We start from the raw sequence: 18244 nt of genomic DNA, 5'->3' as shown, positions 1-18244 counted from the left end.
CGAGCTGTTCGGGCTTCAGGCGAGCTGGGGCTCCCGGGGCGGAACCGCAACCGCCCGCGCGTGCCCGCTGCGGGAAGGGAACCCACTGGTGTCGGGGATGGCAGCGTGTCCTTCCCCACACTCACCGCAGCCCGCGGCCAGCACACCCCGGCACCGACCCTTCCAAATTCGTTCTCTTTTTTTTTTTTTCTTTTTCTTTTTTTTTTTTTTTCTTCCCACCTTCTTTACATCCGTATTATTATTATTATTATTATTATTATTATTATTATTATTATTATTATTATTATTATTTTAAGGCTTTTTTTTTCCCCTCACCTTTCCCCCCTTTCCTGGGTCGGCAAAGCGCCATAGCCCGGCCTTGCCTCCCCGCTCCGTGCCCGCCGGCGGCTGCGGGAGCCCTGCTCCAGCCCGGCCGCTGCCGCCTCGGCCCGGCAGGAACTCGGCCGGAGCCGGGGAAGTGGCACGGGCAGACCCGGCTTGCCGGGGACAACCGGGGCAGCCCCAGCACGACGACTTTCGATCCCTTCTCGGTGGCTTCGTTTGCAGAAGCATCATCTAAACCGTGGTCCCCCTCCCGCACTCACCCCAACCGTGCACCCCCGAAAGCGTTTTGCCTTTCCCCAAATATGCCCGAGCGGCTCCGCTGCAGCGTGGCTGTTTCCCGCAGGAGCTGATTCCTGGGGGAGCCTGGATGATGGAGGTACGGGGGGTTTTGGCAAGAAAACAAAAGCCAGGGTTGTGCAGGGCTCGGGCTGCGGGGGGGCACGGCCGCGGTGCCCGCCCGGTGCTCCGAGTCCTCCGCGACCTTCGTTCCCCGGCTCTATCGACATCCTCGCCTCGCCAGCCGCGTGTCCCCCGGCTCTATCCGGTCTTCTGCCAGAAGACCGCTGCAGTAACAGAGAGAAATAACCAGGGACGACGTTTTCAAACTGAAATCCGCCCGTCCCGGGAGCACCTCGGTGAGAGATGTGGGGACAGCGAGAGTCCAGGATGGCTGGAAGAAATATTTCAATGAGTTGGAAACACTCGAGCTGCTGTTTCACCGGTGAGGCTGGGAAGAGCTTGTTTTTCCAACCTCGGGGTGCCCGGCGCGCCGTGGAACGGCGTCCTCGAGGCAGGAATTCACAGGCACCGCTTCGGCATTTTAGGCGACACGTGGCTCCTAGTTCCCTTCAAACGGATTTATTTTATTTGGCCTCCTGCTTCCCCACCCTTCCCTCGAACGCCGGCTCCTCGGTAGCATCTGAAAGGCCTCTGGTCCCATTTGCAATTAAAGAGTTTATTGAGGAGGGGAAAACCGGTAATTAGCAGGAATATTCCCCCCCCTCCCCAGTTCCACCTGCAGGGCAGGAGTGCAGCTGGCGGAATGGCTTCCAGCAGGGACCTGACGCACCCACACAAGTTTTGCTTTGTTTTTTTTGCGGTGCCCTTCGGTGCGAGGGCTCCCCGGGATGGGTCCGCACCTCCAGCGCGGAGCTCCGCGCTGCCCTCACCCCATTATTTTTTGGAATGTTTAAGACGACGCGCGTTTCTCCCTCTCTCCATATTAATCTCATTAAATCCTACCTTTCAACCTTCTTCTGTGACCATCTGACCTGGCCACTTGAATTAAAATAGTGCTTTCTCCGCAGTCAAAGCCAGCACATCAATCACCGGCTATTTACACTTCGCTCCTCTCTTCAAAGCGGCTCTGCCCCAGCGCTCGCTACCTCCGCTCGGGGGGGCGGCCAGGTCCTGGGGGGCTCCCCGGCGCTCCGAGGGTGTCTCTCCTTCCTCTCCCCCCTTTCCTCAGGTGTCTGGTGGCTTCCCCCGTCCCTGGGGAGCGCTGCCCCAGCGCGCTGCCTTCCACCTGAAAGGCAGAGCAGAGCGGCCGCCCTCCCTCCCCGACCCCTCCCGCGGGGCCCGGGGCCCTCCCGGCGGGGCTGCCGCGACAAACCGAGGGTAAACCGCCGCAAACACCGACAAACCCGAGCCGGGGATGAGGAGCGAAGCTGCCGAACGTTGGAAAAATTGTGGTAGAAATACGAGAAATACCGACAAAACACAACAGCGCAAGTTCTCTTATTTTAAAAGTTATTACTTTTAAAGTTAGACAACCCCTCCCGAGCCGAAAGGGGAGAGGAAGGGGGAAAAAAAAAAAGGAAAAAAAAAAAAGAAGAAAATGCAGACAGACACTGGTTGAAAAGTTACGTAAATAAACATTTTTCAGATTAAAAACAAAAGCATGTCCAAACTAGGAACGTTTACAAGATGACAACTGTTAACAAACTTCCTCTACAGCATTGCTATTTAGAAGTAATAATAATAATATAGTAATAATCACCTCTTTATAGGATGGCACCTTGATCCTTAAATATTGTCCAGTGTGTAAGGTCAGTGTGCGGAGGGTTAGGAGCGGAGAGGGCTGATTTTTCTTAAAGGGGCAGATCAGGGGAAGGCTGTGATGGTGCCGGCAGAGAGGAGGGGGCAGAGATAAGTGGTCTGAGGAAGAGGATAGGACAAAAAAAAAAAAAAACAAGAAAAAAAAAAGGGAAAAAAAAAAAACCACCAAACCAGCCCGATGATGATGAATACATTGGAAAGTTTTTTTGGCCCTGGTGAGGGTGTCAGATTGAATGCTCTGTGCGCATGTGCGAAGGTGTCCAAACTGACAATGCTGGGGAGATGAAGATAGTGTGTAGCTGCTTCTGGGCTCAAGGAGGAGGAGAGGAATCCACACGCCGACACGATGAGATCCAAGGCGAGGGCGAGAAAACTGCCCAAAAGTAGGTCCTTTCTCTCCTTTCTTCCGCGTACCGGCGGCGGGGCCGGGGGCACGGAGCCGGGCCGGGGGCTGCGCGGGGCTGAGCCCCTCTCGCCCTCCCCGCGGCGGCCGCAGCCCCGCAGCCCGCCCGCCCCTGGGCGCGGGTCCCCCCGCGCTGCCCCGCGCCGCTCCGCGCTGCCCCGCGCCGCTCCGCGCTACGGCGGGCACGGCGGGCGGTGCGGGGCCGGGGGAGAAAAGCGAAAGTTAGCTGGAAGTTGACGAAAGGGGATAGCGAGCAACTTTTTTTTTTTTTTTTTTTTTTTTTTTTTTTTTTTTTTTTTTTTATTGAGTCGTTCCAAGTCTTGTGAAATAATATTCCCGGGTCCTGAAATAGTGGGCGCTAGAGGTCTGCGTTTGGCATCTGCCGGCGGGAGCCGAGAGACGGAGCGCTGGAGGGGGGAGAGAGACAGGCAGAGACGGCGGGAGGGGGGGGAGTGGGAGAAACCCTTCTGGTCTCGGGAACAATTATCGAGGAGAGGGAAGGAAGAGAATTTGTAGCAAAAATGGATCCGCTCTCAGTGAGGGGCTTTGGAGTCGCAGGTCCAGAGGGAAGATCCTGAAGGCAGCTCGGGTGTCCCAGCTGGGGGTTAAGAAGGCCTGGGGGAGGGGAGTGTGGGGGAGTGTCTTTAATTTTTAATTTTTTAAAATTTACTTGGGGGTGGAATTGAAGCTCATAAGTCTCGCGCAGCTTTTTCCCTCCGTCTTCCAGCGGACCCTCTCCCGTTCTTTCTTTCTTTCGAGTCATTTTTAGACTGGATTTTCCGAAGAGGAGAGTGTGGCTTTTGTAGGGAAGAGCGGGTCCTCTCTGTCCCCGCTCCCGCAGTCCCGCTGCAAAGGCTCGGGATGGTTCCTCGGTGATTCCCTGTTAGGTTCCGGTGGCAGCGCAGGATCCCGGAGCCCGGGCAGCCTATCTGCCCTACTATTATTACTAGTATTATTAGTATTATTATGATTATCGTCATTATTATTATTATCATTATTACTACTACTACGACTACTAATACTACTACTATTATTTAGTTTCTGTTTCGCTCTTTCTCTGTGCGAAATATCTGGAGCTGCAGAAGTTCCAGCTCGGTCTGTGCCCCGCTGGAAACTCCGCTCGTAGCGCTCGGAGGAGGCTCGGGCGAGCAGCGGCTCCGGCTCCCTCGCGTGGGATTCCACGGGAGCCTCCCGGGGGACCTGGGCTCGTTCAGAGCCGGGCGTGGGGCGGGAGGATCCCCCCAGCTGAGGGGATCCCCCCAGGTGATGGGGACAGCCCCCTACAAACCCCTTCGGGGTTCAGCTTCTCCCAGCGGCCGCCGAGGGGTCGCGGGCGCCCCAGCGGGCTCCGGGGTTGGTTTTTGTCATTCAAGTTCGTTGTTTCGGAGCTTTTCCACGCCGCCAAGGTCAGCTGGCAGGGCTGGTGCCCTGGGATGAGCCGCAGTCGCCCCTTCCCGGGGAGGACACCCCCGTTCCTGGAGACCCTTCTCCAGACCCAGCGCGGCTCCTGGGGAGAGTTTTCCTCACAAAGTCGCTTTGTCGCCGGGTTTGTCGCCGGCCCCGAACTCCGGCCGCCGTTCTTGTTTTGCGGCAGCCACGCAGCAGCCCCAGGCCCCGCGGTTTGCCTTGGTGTCGCCACATTTTCCACCGCGCTCCAGAAAGGTCCCCCTGTCCCCAAAGTGTGTCCCTGTGTCCCCCGAGCACCTCCCTCGGCTCTGCGAGCACCAGCGCTGCTCAGGGCGGGATGGGTCACTCTTGACGTTGTCAACATTGTCACCCCATGGCTGGGGCGTTATTCGGGAAGTTCTTTGAATTAATCCAAGGATTTTATTTTACTTTATTTTATTTTTTCAATAAACACTCATTTTGAGCGTCCCTGTTCAAATAATAACTTTTTTAAAAGTCGCCACTTATTGTTTTAGATTGTTACAGTGAGGAATGATTTTCAGAGCTCTCTTGGCTGGAAAAGCAAAGTTCAATGGTTAAATAAGGTGGAACATTTCACTATGACCTTTTACTTTTATATTCCTTTTTTTTCCTTTTTTTTTTTTTAATTGTTTTTTTCCCTAGCCTCTCCTTTTTTCTTTTTTTTTTCCCCCTTTTTACTTCTTGAAAAAGCCACAGTTTTTTTGCAGATGTTTCCCAGCGGGTTCACTGCGGGTTTTTACAGATGTGTCCCCGGTGAGTGCGATGCGGATCCGCGAGTGGAACCCTCCACACTCCCCCCATGAGCTCTCAACGAGCTCCTGCAGCTTAAGGGCTAAAAGGTTTTCCGTGCCTGGGTATCTCAAGAGCTCGGGGAAGAGCTGGGTGCTCCGGGGCCGGGAGCGAGCCCTTCCCGGCGGCCGGAGCTGCGGCAGCGGCCGCGGGGCGGCTGCGAACACGCCCGGAAGCGCCTGCTCGGAGGCTGAGCCCTGATTAAAATCAGGTGTTTAATACAATACAAGGCCCAACGGTTTATGGGGTTTCAACCGAGGATTTTTTAGGGATCACAGTTCAAAACAGTAGTCCAGAGCTAAGGTTTCAATATCCCAGGAGTATTTATTTGCGAAACAGATTAAACACGGACACGAGTGTGGGATCTCTCTGTATTTTCCGCGGCGAGGTAGCGACAACTTCTTTCACCGCACGGGCCCCCGCAGGTCCGTTTGCAGCTGGTGCTCCAGCCCCGGGGGCTGCTGCGGGTGCTGGGAAAAGCCGCAGGGCCCCGGAGCGCGGCCGCCGAGCCGTGCGAGGCAGTGCCATGCGGGGCTTTAAAAACGCGCTGTGCTGGAGAATTTCATTTCATTGGACAATATTTTAAGCAGATGTGAGACTCCGCTGGGAATTCGACTGTATTACCTGCCTGGGAAAGGGGGCGAACGCGTGTGCGCTGGGGTGGGAGCGGAGTTCTCGGCAATTTCAGTCCCACTCACACCGGGAAAGCGGCAGGTACCGGGGGCAGCGGAGATGAGCCGGAGCCGGGAGTGGTTATCGCTCGCCTTGTGACTCCCGGCCGGGCTGCGAGCCTTTAGAAATGGCTGTAAATTAAAAGACGAGGCTCTCTCAGGGTGCTGGGAGGCGCAGCAGCCCCGGGGGTGTCGGCACCCAGGTGAGAGCTGCCCCCCCTCCCCCGCGGCTCCGGGGGGCTCGACCACCCGCAGCCCCGAAGGGGATCAGCGGGACGGGCAGGTAGAAGGCCACGCCGTGTCCCCGGCTCCAAGGGCCTCGTCCTTCCGAGAGAAAATAAAATCTGTGTGAGTGGGGAGAAGGTTCCGCAGCAGCCGGGGGTCTCGCTGCTGTTGGCAGAGAGAGGATGCAGAGGAGGTGAATAACACAGGACCTGGGCGCTGCACGCTTAAAGCAAATTCGTTTCCTTTCGAAATCCCTGACTTTCTGAGTACAGATACAACACCAAGCTACACACGGCTGGGCGGGATCGCAGGCTCTTAAATAAATGCTCGTGCTGGCACACGGTGGTTGATATTTCTGCAGCCCCGTTTCCCTTTCAGTGTTAGGAACAGGACTGAGGCACACTTCGGAGCCGGAGTTTTCAGGCAGGGCTGGGTGCATCCTCCGGGCAGGCTGCAGTGACAGGAAAACGCTTGTGAATCCAGCCCTGCCGTGCCCAGCGCCGCTTCCTCGGTTTCAGCCTTCGCTTTCTTGGACAGAACCGGCTCCCCGTTTACTGATATTTTATTAACTTTATTTTAATTAAGACTGATGAGACAGTGAAGGGAAAAGGGAGAGGGAGAGGAGAGAACACGGAGCTGGAGCCTAAGCGCCACTTCCCAGTGCATGGCTCCGTTTGTGTTCTCACAGGCGCTTCCAAAGCTGCAACGCACGGAGGATAAAATTTATGGCGCTTCCGGGCGTTTAGATTTTTTTCCCATCTCCAAAGCTCTCCTTCTGCCCTGTCCCTACCCAGAGCCCCGAGCCCCGAGGGGAGCGGAGGGAGGCAGCGAGCGGCCGTGCTGTGCCCGGCCCTGTCCCCTGCCCTCGGTGACCGGGAGGTCCCCAAAGCTCTCCCGAGCCGCGGCCGCGGAAACCCGCGCAGGTGCGGGGCCGCCACCGCCGGGTCCCCGCTGTGCCTGGGTCCCCTCTGTCCTGCCCCGGATCTGTTCAATTAGGCAATTAGGGATGCTGGGCAGGGGAGGGGGGGGGCGGGTGGTGATCCGCTAATTAAGGTGGTGCGTAATTAGCGCTTCAACAAAAATCGCCGAGGATTTGAGATCACTTTACTCTTAATTTCCTTTTCTTTCCCCACTAAATTCTACAAATACAATGTATCAATTTCCCCACTCGTCCCGCGTGGGTTATTTGGGAAAAAGCATAGAGGGAACAACTGCAGGGCACATCCTCTCCTTGGCCTGGGCAGGGACTTGGCAAACGGGGGCACCGAGCTGGGGCTGTGACGAGGGGCACTGGCTTCTCTCCCCCGCAGAGCAGCAGGTCCGAGGTGCCAAAGTGCTGCAGGAGACGCAGGGGTCGGGGGTCCGGGTCTGGCCCTCGCTCCCGGCAGCGCTCGTGGGTGTCCGAGCAGCTCGGGTGAGGTGTGTGATGCCCATCCGCGTGTGTTCGCATCACGGGGCACTGGCGTGTCTGCAGAGAAATACAAGTTTGTAAAGTGCGTCAGAGAAAGGCACGTTAATCCAATTTCACCGAATTCCCGATTTCACTGAATTGCCGTTTGCTGTAAACCCCCCGTGCCGGTGCAAGACGTGTCTGTGCAGAAGCGTTTGTCTGTCGGGCTGGCAGCGCACATACAAAGGTCTCGCAACACGCAATAAAATCACAGCTACTGCATGGTCACGAACCAGAATGTTCTGTGCAGAAATCGCAGTGAATCTGTATTTTAAAACACTTCCTCGAACATCTAAACCTGCTTCATTTTTAGGCTTTGCACTGGGACGGCTGTGTGGGCTCAGGGATAGAAGAGGAGGTCTTTAATGAGCTGGGGGGATAAAAATAAAACCAGCATTTTCCTGAGGGCTGCTATTAAAAATACCTGGGGAAGACATTGAGGTCGGGAAGAGCACGGAGCTGCCCTTCTGTCCGATGTTCAGCCACGGGCTAGCGGGAGCAGAGAGCCCCAAAGGAGCAGGATGGGGAAGGGCCGGCCGGGGCGAAGCGCAGCGCACCTGGAGCGCGCACAATCCCCGCTCCCTCGCAGGCAAAAGGCAAGGCCGGAGCTTGGATTTCACAGCACGGCAGCGCTGCAATTCATCGCCGCCGCTCGCTGGAGTGATACCCGGCTGCTCGAGCGGCTGGGAGCGTTCCACGAGCCGGGAATTCTGCCGGCATTCTCCGGCCCCGCTGTGCCGGGTCCCACCTGCTCGCCGGGCTGTGGGCTCCGATCCCCGGGGGGAGAGCCCCGGGAATCTCCCGGGCCGCAGGGAAATCGCCGGGGGGAGAGCCCCGGGAATCTCCCGGGCCGCAGGGAAATCGCCGGGGGGAGAGCCCCGGGAATCTCCCGGGCCGCAGGGAAATCGCCGGGGGGAGAGCCCCGGGAATCTCCCGGGCCGCAGGGAAATCGCCTCGCCAGGCGCGGCTGCGCTCATTCGCCTTTGCAAAGCAGCCGGAGATTCTCGCAAGGAAAGGCCCTGTTGAGTGAGAAGTGTTATTATTGTGATTATGGCTATGATTATTACGGCTTATGTGTTTTATAAAAGCTCTGTGCTATTTAATACGGTGCTTTAAAGACAAAGGCCTGAGAAGTTTGCAAACATGAAGGAGGTGAGGCTCAGGAGCCACCTGGATGGTGGGGAATGAGTTGTTATCCTCCGGCAGGGCTGGGGAAGGGAGGAGGTGTGTGCAGTGACTCGTACAGGATCCCTGCCTGCTCCCGCTGACAGGATGAGGAGGACAATCTATATTTCTCAGGACTGCTTTTGCCCTTCTAACTGTAAAATTTACATTCTCTATGTTTATCATTATTTCCCCCTCTTATTGCATTTAAATTTCTCCTGTGTGAAATTGTTTATTGGAAGAAAAACCTGCATTTCCAACCCAGATCCTTTCTGTAGCACAGGGCTGATGGCACCTGGGATTGTTTGTGCCCTCCGTGGGCCAGGACAAGCTCAGGGTTTGTTTCCACAACTTGCTGGCTCTCCCTTATTACTGGATGTGTTTATTTTTCCCCACAGTTAGAGATTATTTAAATGACAAACTTGAGCGACTCCGAACATTAACGGGAAACATCCAAATCTTGGCTGAATAATGATTTTTTCATGCCTGTTTCCCAAAAGATATCGTTCATCCCAGGGGGGCAAGAGCCTAGCACATCAATAAATACATGTCCACGGTGTCTGTCTGCAGCTGGGGATGGACACATCTGAAGGGGATGTGCAAACACATTTGTTTCACTCTGGGTAACAGCCTGTTGATATGGCATCCTCCTCCAAAATTCCTGCTGGGCTTTCAGATCTTAAATACACCCTTTTTTTTTTCCTCTTTCCTTATTATTTTTCCCTTTTTTTTTTTTTCTTTTTTTTTTTTTTTTTTTTCCTTTTTTTTTTCTGGAGGAATTTCAGGTCATGGATGTTGGAGTGGAAAAGATCTACGACCTTATTATTTCTTTTATTTTCCTAATGGATTTTCATGCATCAGCGCTACCTCCTCACGGCTGTTTATTTTCATTTTTATTGCAGTTGGGTTTGAGTTGTGCAGAGTCCAAATCCGTAACGGGGTGTCCCTGTCCCAAGGAGGATTTCTTCCTCCTCTTCCTTCCCTGAGTGATGGCATCTTCTTTGCTCATAAAAATGAAATATGGCTTTCATCCCTGCACTAAGTGTGCATCATGCTTCTCAGTGCTCATACCCTGAATAAGGAGATCTTTTATCTGGGTTTTTTGTTTGTTTTTTCTTCTGTAATTGGGAATAAATTTCCCTGCAGCAAGGGATGTCTTGGTGGATAGGTGTGGAAAATGAACTTCTTTTCCATGGATTTAAGTGCTTCTCTGTGCAGAGGTGTGCAGGACAGTGGGAGGAAGGAAAGTTTCTATTCAGAGGATGACTGAACTTTCATCACATGCCCTTAAAAGAGGTGTTTTACTCAAATTTATAAAAAATAACTAATAAGATGGGGTTTTCTGTACCACTGAACCCGCTTTTGTGCTGCAAATGAGGCCACTGGTCTTCTTGGGAAGACATTTGCCAGGTGAAAATGGACTGAGACAGCCAAATTATTTCCAGTAGGCCACAGAATAATGCTCCCATCACGGTAAATCTTGGTCTGCACTGAGCTGGTGTGGAAAGACTTTGTCTTCTCTCCACCATTCCCTTTTTGTAATTATATTAGGGACAAGAGTGGGGCTGGCTGCACCACAGCCCTCCCCAAAGCAGGGGCTGCACAGGCACTGGGGGTGAAGTGTCAGCCCAAGAGAAACCAGGTGCTGATTTATTTTTGCCTCAATAGTTTTACATCTTTCAGGTGTTTTGCTTTAAGGTCCGGTTTGGGAGGTGGTGGGATTTTTTTTATTATTTTTTTTTTTTTTTTCTGCTCTGTTATTCTTGGCTTGGGAACTCTCCCAGCAGAGCCCTGAGACACAATGCCCCGGCCTTAGCTATTGGGATCAATTTAGCCATCATTACCAGATAACGCTGTCAGCCCGTTTGAGATCCGTATTCGTTTAATAGTTAATGTTCTGGACAAAATACAGAGGGGTGGGGAGAAGTCAAACTGCCCTGAATGCTCTGCTTATTTTATATCCACTATAACTATTTTTGTCCATGAAAATTGGCTTAATTATATCAATGGAATGTTTCTTTTTCAATTCTGTAGGCAATTAGTCCATCTTGCTGGCTGCAATTTATTTTAATAAAAAAATAAACCAGTGGCGTGTTCAGTTCCTCATCCCCTGGGGACAAATGCGATTGGTGTGTTTAATTTCATTAACTACAATGCGGCCTACTGGAAAAATGTATAAAATCAGCTTTATACAGCTTAAACACTGGCATTTGAAACAAATCATTACTGCATTAGCTGTCACCCTGGTAATTCTAGAATCCAAGACAAAAATATTATAGCTGTTTTTATAACCCTCTGCAAATACACTGTTAAAATAATTTGTAATCATTTTTTAAACATGGCCTGATGTTTTCAGTTAAAATATCTTATCACCACCAGAGAAGGTTGGCTATTCATTATCGCGTGGAGGCTTTATCGAATGATTCATGGATTGCTTCCCCAGCAGAAAATCCCCTCCTGTCTGCCTCCAGCTCCCTGGTTTGGAGATGGACTCTCAGCACTCAGGATTTTTTTGAATCAAATTGGTGTTACTCCAGTTGTAATCCCAGTTTTGGGAGGGCAAGTGCAAGGAGCAGTTTTGTCAGCAGTGCAGATGAGGAATATTCAAAAATTCAGCATCATTTCCACCACTGGCTCCCTGCCTACAGCTTTTCTTTCCAAGAGACCCAGTAGGGAACATCCTAAACCAGCTCTGGGTGTTCCTTTGGGCTCTGAGGTGGGAGGGAAGAGCTGAGGCTGTGCCCATCCCACTCTGTGTTCCAAAATCAGCCCTCACTCCTGATTCTGTGAGGTTCTTCCCAGCACAGCTCATCCGAACCCAAAAACTCCACACACTCACATCCTGGTACTTGGGTTCACACTGTACCCTCCCTCACTCCACCAGAGTATTTTTCAGATACAGCCACAGTCCAGCCACAAAACTGCTCTCTTTGATTTTTAAATGAATCTTTTCCCTGTGTAAGAGCACCCAGGGCTGGTTTGAGAGATGAGTAGCCCGTGACCAAGGCCAGGTATAGCACCCGTGCCTGATCTGAGCCTAAGCTGGTAAAACTCAGGGTTTCTTTTTTAAATGAGAGGCCAGATCCCTGAGTCATGTAAATCAGCATCAACATCAGTGAACCTAATTTTCACCAGCTGAGGACACAGCCCCAGAGATTTGTGTGCACGTGCATAATAAAATGTACAAATATGGGTCTATAACTGCTTTAAGGGGGTTCACTTTCAGCGGCTGCAGATCAATATCTGATGCAGAAATGCAGTTTGGCTCGGGTTGGTTTTTCTCCTTAACTTAAGGAAAGATCAATTCTATAACCTCAGCATTTTTTAGACAGATTGTTGTTTTCTGAAGTGGCAAGGACTTCCTTTCCAGGGGAGTAATCCACAGAGGATGGGCCACACTGGACATGAGCCATCTGCTCCCTTGCACGCACTCAGCTTTATTTATTTCTTCTCCCTTCCCCTGCTGTCATAACCAGTAGTTCATTTTCTTTCCCTATCTTTAACTTTACAGCAGCGGCACCTTGTTGGAAGTGATACCAATTTATTGTTTTATTGGTGTGGCAGGGCAGGGGGAAAAATCAGCTTTATTTACTACTCGGTATGAAATCACTTCAGGGGGACTAAAGAAGCCCAGGGCAGTTTCTCTCCTCGGTCTGGAGGGCCCAGAGCTGTGCCAGTGACTGTGGAGGGTTGGGATTGGGATCACAGCTCTCTGTTGGCTGCCTGGGCTCTGTGGGGTGTCAGGAAAGCTGCAGGATGAGGGGGGAAAAGACTTTTCCATCATTGCCACAGAACAGCTTTACCTGAGTTTAGGCGCAGGATTGGGCTGGGACCAGCTCCAGGCAAGGACTGGCCCCCAGCTCCAGGGCTGTGTTAGCAGAAGTGTTTCTTCTCTTTCTTTGGGGTCAGGTTTAGTTGGCTTGAAAGAAATGCAGGAAGTTTGACCTGAAGTTTTGCTCTGAACTTGGAAAAGTTGCAGAATGGAGCAGTGTTGGAATGGGGGAAGCTCCTGTGCCCTGTTATTACAACAAAACCAACTTGGAGCAGACTGAAACAACATTACCTGTTCCAGGATGCAGGAAAATCAGGAATTTGGCATTTCACTGAGCTGACAAAGTAACTTTCCCAGCTTAAAAAATAATTTACCCTCAGCTGCTCCATCTGTGAAATGGGAGGGATGCACTCACTGTGATTTCTGGACCAGCAGTGTCTCATTAATCACCTTTGGGTTGGTCCAGTTCCCACCAAGGTCCTTGGGATGATTTAGTTGAATTTGTTGCACCAGATTTCTCCCTTTTTTTTCTTTTTTTTCCCCAAGTTTCATATTTGGCTTAAAATCCTTCATTCCATCTCAGGCACTAATAAAAAAAAGGCTTTTGTTTACTTGTAGTCTGGCATTTTCTTTTCTTTCAGGACAGTGTTTAGTGTTTTTTATTTCATGGCAAATGGACCTTTTGGGCTCAATCATGTAAATGAATTTTTAAATGGCTGTGCTGCGAGTTCATGTAGTATAAAATCGCTCCACCATTTATTTTTTAGTTTATAGAAAAGGACTGTTTTCATTTTATATTTTATTGCCTCAATGTGAAATAAAGAACCTGAACAACTTGCGAGTGATCATATATTTTATTTCAGAATTATCACATAGGGATAAAATAAATTTCAATCCCTACATAGCACAATAGGCAGATTTAAAAGGAGTTGATGCCTCGTGGAGAACTTTGAAAAGCCCTTTGCTCAGCAACAGTTCTGCTCATGTATCCCATATAGGAGAATAAAACCAGATCTTGGTTACTTTGGGAGTTCTTAAACATTTCCTGCTAGAATCCCCTGCAAGTCTTTATCCAGGGAAAGTTTGGGACAGAATTTGTTCTTTTGTCCTCTGTTCCTGATAGTGCTTATCAGGGAGGGATTTTCTCAGGTGAGCCTGCAGGAAATCCAAGTTATCTTCACTGGTGTCCTCAAGGAAATGCCTGAGGAGCTACTCATGCTCCCTCAAACATTCAGACATTCCTGGTTTTCCACACAGATACAATATTTGGGCAGTTGAGACCTTTTAGGATTCTAGTGCTTCCTGAGATAATTTATTGTCTGGGGTTTATGATTATTTACATAAAAAATTGGTGCACCTGTGAAGCAAAGAGACACCAGCCTGTGAAATACCCCCAGAGAATCCCTGCTGGACTCCCCAGCTGCTCCGAGCAGCAGGTGGATAATGCAGATGTTCCCTGTTTCCAAGAAAAAACATGGAACGTGTTTTTCATTTCCTCTCCTAACTTGCTCTTAGCTTTTTAAGTCCCATTTTCAGATCAAGAAGCATTTTTGGGTGGCTCTGGAAGGAGCGTGGGTGTCCCCAAGGTTGGTGTCACCAACATCATCTCCAGCTACAGACAGAGAGTTTCTCTCATGACCAAGAGTCAATTCCCAGCTAAATATTGATTTTTGGAACAGCATTATCTGTTGCAGTAGATCAGGGGAAGAAGCCAGAGTTTAACACCCATCTATAAATCTATTTTTACTCCATGGACAGTAACCAAACAGTTGGTTTTTTTATTATTAAGTATCATGGTTTAGCAGTTTGAGAAATAAGTCTGGAGGCATTAACCGGAGAAAGCCCTGATGCAGAATTAATTCCACTCAGCACCTCCTTGGTGTTCCTATGGCTATGATAGCTGAGGGATTTGTGTCATATTTGTGTTATTTTTGTGTTATATTGGGGGATTTAGCTTTTCAGGCCAGGAGTAAGGACCTGCAGGCTGGGCTGGGGGAGCTGATGGGTCAGCTGATGGGACAGTGGCTCAGCCCCAGTCCCACACATGGAGAAAAAGCACAGAGAAATGGCCTTCCCCACCCTCCCTGCCTGAGATTTCCTGGTTATTCACTGTAGAATCCAGAGCTTTGATAAATCAGGTGGGGGGAAAGTGAAATACAGGGAGATCCCTGGAGCCCTCTTTGGTTTGAGCCCTCTTTTCTCTCTCTGTGGAAATCCCGAGGTTGTAACAGGGAAAACTGGGGCTCCTGTCCAACTCAACAGCAGGAACTGGGAATTCCAGGATGGAATTTTGCCTTTCTTCCTGTGCAGCTCTGTAGGGCCTTGAGGGAACCTTCCCCACAGCTGGGCTGGCCTTGGGCAGCATCAAAATCTCACTGCTGGGAGCCCCAAACCTGCTGAGGGCCTTGGTGGTTCCTGGTGGTCTTCCCATGGACTTTGCAGGACTCTGGAGCAGGTCCCAGAGGCCCTGGAATCTTTGGGACATCCGTGGTGTTTCCAGATAGAGTTTTTCCTTCTGTCTGAGTCCCTGTGTAGCTCTGGTTAATGATTAACCACCAAGGGGCTGGGGTAAGATGGATTTATCTCCATGGAAAAAAATCAGCTCTGCCTTTGTCTCCACTTCTAAAGTTCCTCTGGTGTGATTTGGCTTTTAAATATTTGTTGTTGTTGGTTTTTTTTAATATTTATTTATTTATTTATTTATAACATTTGCAATTTGTAGAGTTCTGTGCCTGATTCATATATCCCAGAGCAATATGTATTTCTGCCCCCTCAGGATCCCATGATAAGTGTGATGATCCCATTCCAAGGCAATGTTTTGGTAACTGAAGAGACAGCCTGGAAGACTTCCATGTCAACATACATATTTTATATTTCTACTTCTAGTTCAGAGTCACAAGTTATGACTCTGCAAGGAGTTTTATTCTTGTATACAGTTGCATATTCTTAATTTTCCTTTTTAATTATTTCAACAACATGACACATTTAAAATGAGAAAAAGCCCCTAAAACAGCCCAGTACCAACATGCTGTTGTAACTATGTAGAGGTTAAATATTGGCAGAGTGGCCATTTAGATCCTTGTGCCTCGGTGCTTGCATTAGAACAAAAAAAAAACCAACCAGCACTCTTGAAAAATTACTGAATTCTCCTTGCAGTGTCGGGTTCCAAGATAATGATGTGTCTGTGTGTGAAAATATTAAATTGCAATAACATGCAGAGTGAGTGGCTTTCTGAATGGGGTATTCAGTTCACAGCTTGGACTATACATAAAGCTAGTGAGTGACAGAATACAAATGGTGTCATAAAACATCAGGGGAATTTAGAGCCAGCCTCAATCTTTTTGATCTATATTCTATCTGTGGAGCTCTCCCCATCTATCTTTAGTTAATGAAACAGTTAAACAGATTTAATTATTTATCACTGTTTAATGTCAGGAATTATCAAAACAGATTAGGCTTCCCCCCACACACTTCAAGGTATTAGATGGATTCTCAATGTCTTCACCGTAGTCTGGGATGTTTCCTGTGCACAGCACTTTAATACAGGTTTTTAAATGTTTTTAAGCCCCAATTGTTTGGTGACAGCAGTTGCAGAGTTTCCTTGCCTGAGAACAACTTTATTCCAGCACTGTGGCTGTTTCTTAGACAAACTGCTTTTATTCTTCCCAGAAAACAGACAAAAATGAGAATTCTGTTTCATTTGAGATGAGGAATGGAACGGAATGGGAGTGACCCACCTCTGACAGGGCCCAAGATGAGAGACAAACTGAAAAATCACCCAAATCTCTGCAAAATCTTCTGTGTCCTTCCTCTGCACTTCAAAATCAGCCCCAGCAGGTTTGGAGAGCTTTGTTAACCATCGTGTCTAAGCGTGTTCTTGTGGCTTCCCATTGCCCATCTCTCCCACGTGTGGATGTGTATAAAATATTTCATGGAATTCCTGACCAGCCCCTGGATCCCAGCCCCCTCCGGAATGCCGCTCCTACCTGTGGGTCTTGAGTTTCCTAGGAGGAAATTTCAGCATTGCCACCCCCCAGGAGGACACCAGGCTCCTGCCTCCTGCCCTGTCCCTGCCAGAGGTGTTGATTGTCCCCTCCCGAGGCTGGGCTGAGCTGCTAAAAGCTGCCGTTTGTTCCTGAACCTCATCTGCTCATTCCAGGCTTTGGGATCCCCCTCTGCCCGACCACCTGGGTCTCCTCTATTGGCAGCTTTGATAAGAAATCATTCTTCTCTACCTAAGCTCTCCCTTTCCCCACGGTTTTAAATTGCTCCCACCCCTGTCAGACTACCCTCGTTCAAAGAGAAGCGTGGAGGAGCCTACTGCTTCCACTCACTACGACCAGTCCATTACCAGAGGACTGAATCCTGTTGGGATCTCTCGGGAGACTCCCCTCCTCGGCCCACCAGACAGAGTCTGGCATTGTGAGCGCAAAGGGCAGGGGGAATAAAGGAATCCAGCCCGGCTTTTCCCTGACAAAGAGACCTCAATACTTTTGTTCAGTGGAAAATGGAATAAAGCTGCTGGGTTTACTCCCAAAGCCACCGGCAGCTTCACACCCAGAGGGCTCTGGCCTGGGGCAGAGCTGTCTGCCAGGGGAGAGGACTTTGTACGTGAAATGAGATTAAAAGGCCTCTCTGTGCAAACACCTGAAAGATTTTGGGCCTTGCCAGAAGAATCAAAGGTGCCAGCCCGGGGTAACCCTCCTGCACTGCAGGGATGGGCAGGAGAACCCAGCTGCTGGAAACCCAACCCTTCCTCTGTGCCAGGCTCCCCCCAGAGCACCTGGAGCTGTCCTTTGCGTGCAGGTGGCTTGGGGGCTGCTCCAGGTACAGGGAAGAGTCATTCCTGGGCAGCCAAGTGAAGTCTTTTATCTTTCAGGTGACCTGCCCTAAAACACTTCCAGCTGCAGAGAACTCCCTGGGCAGTGGGATCCCACTTTTTTTGGATGCAAGAGAAGGTTTTGTAGATATCAGTGGGAATGTGTGAGCTAAATTTGGAAGCATCTACCACTCTAAACCCCAAACTTGCTGCTTGAAACGTGAATTGGAGCACTCCGATCAAAAATCATAAAATCAGAATGATTTGGGTTGGAAGGGACCTTAAAGATCTTCTAGTTCCAGATCTTTGACAAGGGCAGGGACACTTTCCCAGGGTACTCCAAGTTCCATCCTTGGGCACTTCCAGGGATTCAGGGGCAGCTATGGCTTCTCTGTTCCAGGTCCCACCACCCTCGCAGGCAACAATTCCTTCTGTATATCTAACAAAAATTTCCTTTATTTTGGTTTGAAAAACATACCTTGGATTTTTATCCATACCTGGACCTGACCAGTGGAAACATTTTCCTCACTGCAGCTTTTGCAGTGGTGTTTTCCTGCTGCTCCTGAGGGGCTGCAGCTCCCAGGGGCAGGTGGCACAGATGGCCCTGCCAGAGGTCATTCCTCTGGACAAACCTTCCCCTTGTGTCACAGGAACATCATTTACAGCACCCCAGATGTCTCAGCAGGAGGAAAATCGGAGCCCATAACGTCATATGAAAACTATTGTTAAATTATTGATTATTATTTCAGATGTGATGAAGTGGTGGCTGTAAATGCCCTGATTGCTGCGGGATGGAGGGGACGTGGCTGTGCAGGCAGATTTCATTTGGGAAGTACAGGCCTGGCTGCGTTTCAGCACTGAGGTGCTGACACAGAGTCCTGATGCTCCCATGGATTTTTGCTGCTGCTGCCAGGTGATAATTCCTAAAATATTTAAATAAAAGTTTGCCCCAAATAGGATTTGTCAGTATTTTTGGGTCATAAACACACAGAGCTGTGTCCCAGTGCAAACTCCTGGAAGGAAAGGGCAGAGGGGACAGATGGTGCCACCTCTAAAGGGTAACAGGAGAGAATATCTAAAACTGAGGATTTTTTCTGAATGAATTTTATCTCCACAATTATTGTAGGAGCAGCTTTTGACA

General features: G+C 50.1%; 1 protein-coding gene and 1 long non-coding RNA gene across 3 annotated transcripts in view; one reads left to right on the top strand and one right to left on the bottom strand.

Moving 5' to 3' along the window:
• The first annotated feature begins 2464 nt into the window (after positions 1-2464).
• Positions 2465-18244, top strand: part of PRDM16 (PR/SET domain 16) — a 285146-nt gene continuing 269366 nt past the window's right edge. For both annotated transcript variants that reach the window (XM_086860794.1, XM_086860793.1), the window contains exon 1: positions 2465-2765. In XM_086860794.1, coding sequence (XP_086716920.1) covers positions 2729-2765 — 37 coding nt within the window. In that variant the 5' untranslated portion in view covers positions 2465-2728. The remainder of the gene's footprint in view (positions 2766-18244) is intronic.
• On the bottom strand, positions 4863-7933 carry LOC147649547 (uncharacterized). Its single transcript, XR_015278710.1, has 2 exons — positions 7773-7933; positions 4863-7366 (listed from the first exon to the last, which is right to left on the bottom strand). It is a non-coding gene; the product is annotated as an uncharacterized LOC147649547 (long non-coding RNA).

Source organism: Cyanistes caeruleus, chromosome 22 (assembly GCF_971803275.1).
Source record: "Cyanistes caeruleus chromosome 22, bCyaCae1.hap1.1, whole genome shotgun sequence".
Taxonomy (NCBI): domain Eukaryota; kingdom Metazoa; phylum Chordata; class Aves; order Passeriformes; family Paridae; genus Cyanistes; species Cyanistes caeruleus.
Note: the sequence above shows the minus strand (reverse complement) of the source record. Positions and strands in the feature narration are given on the sequence as shown.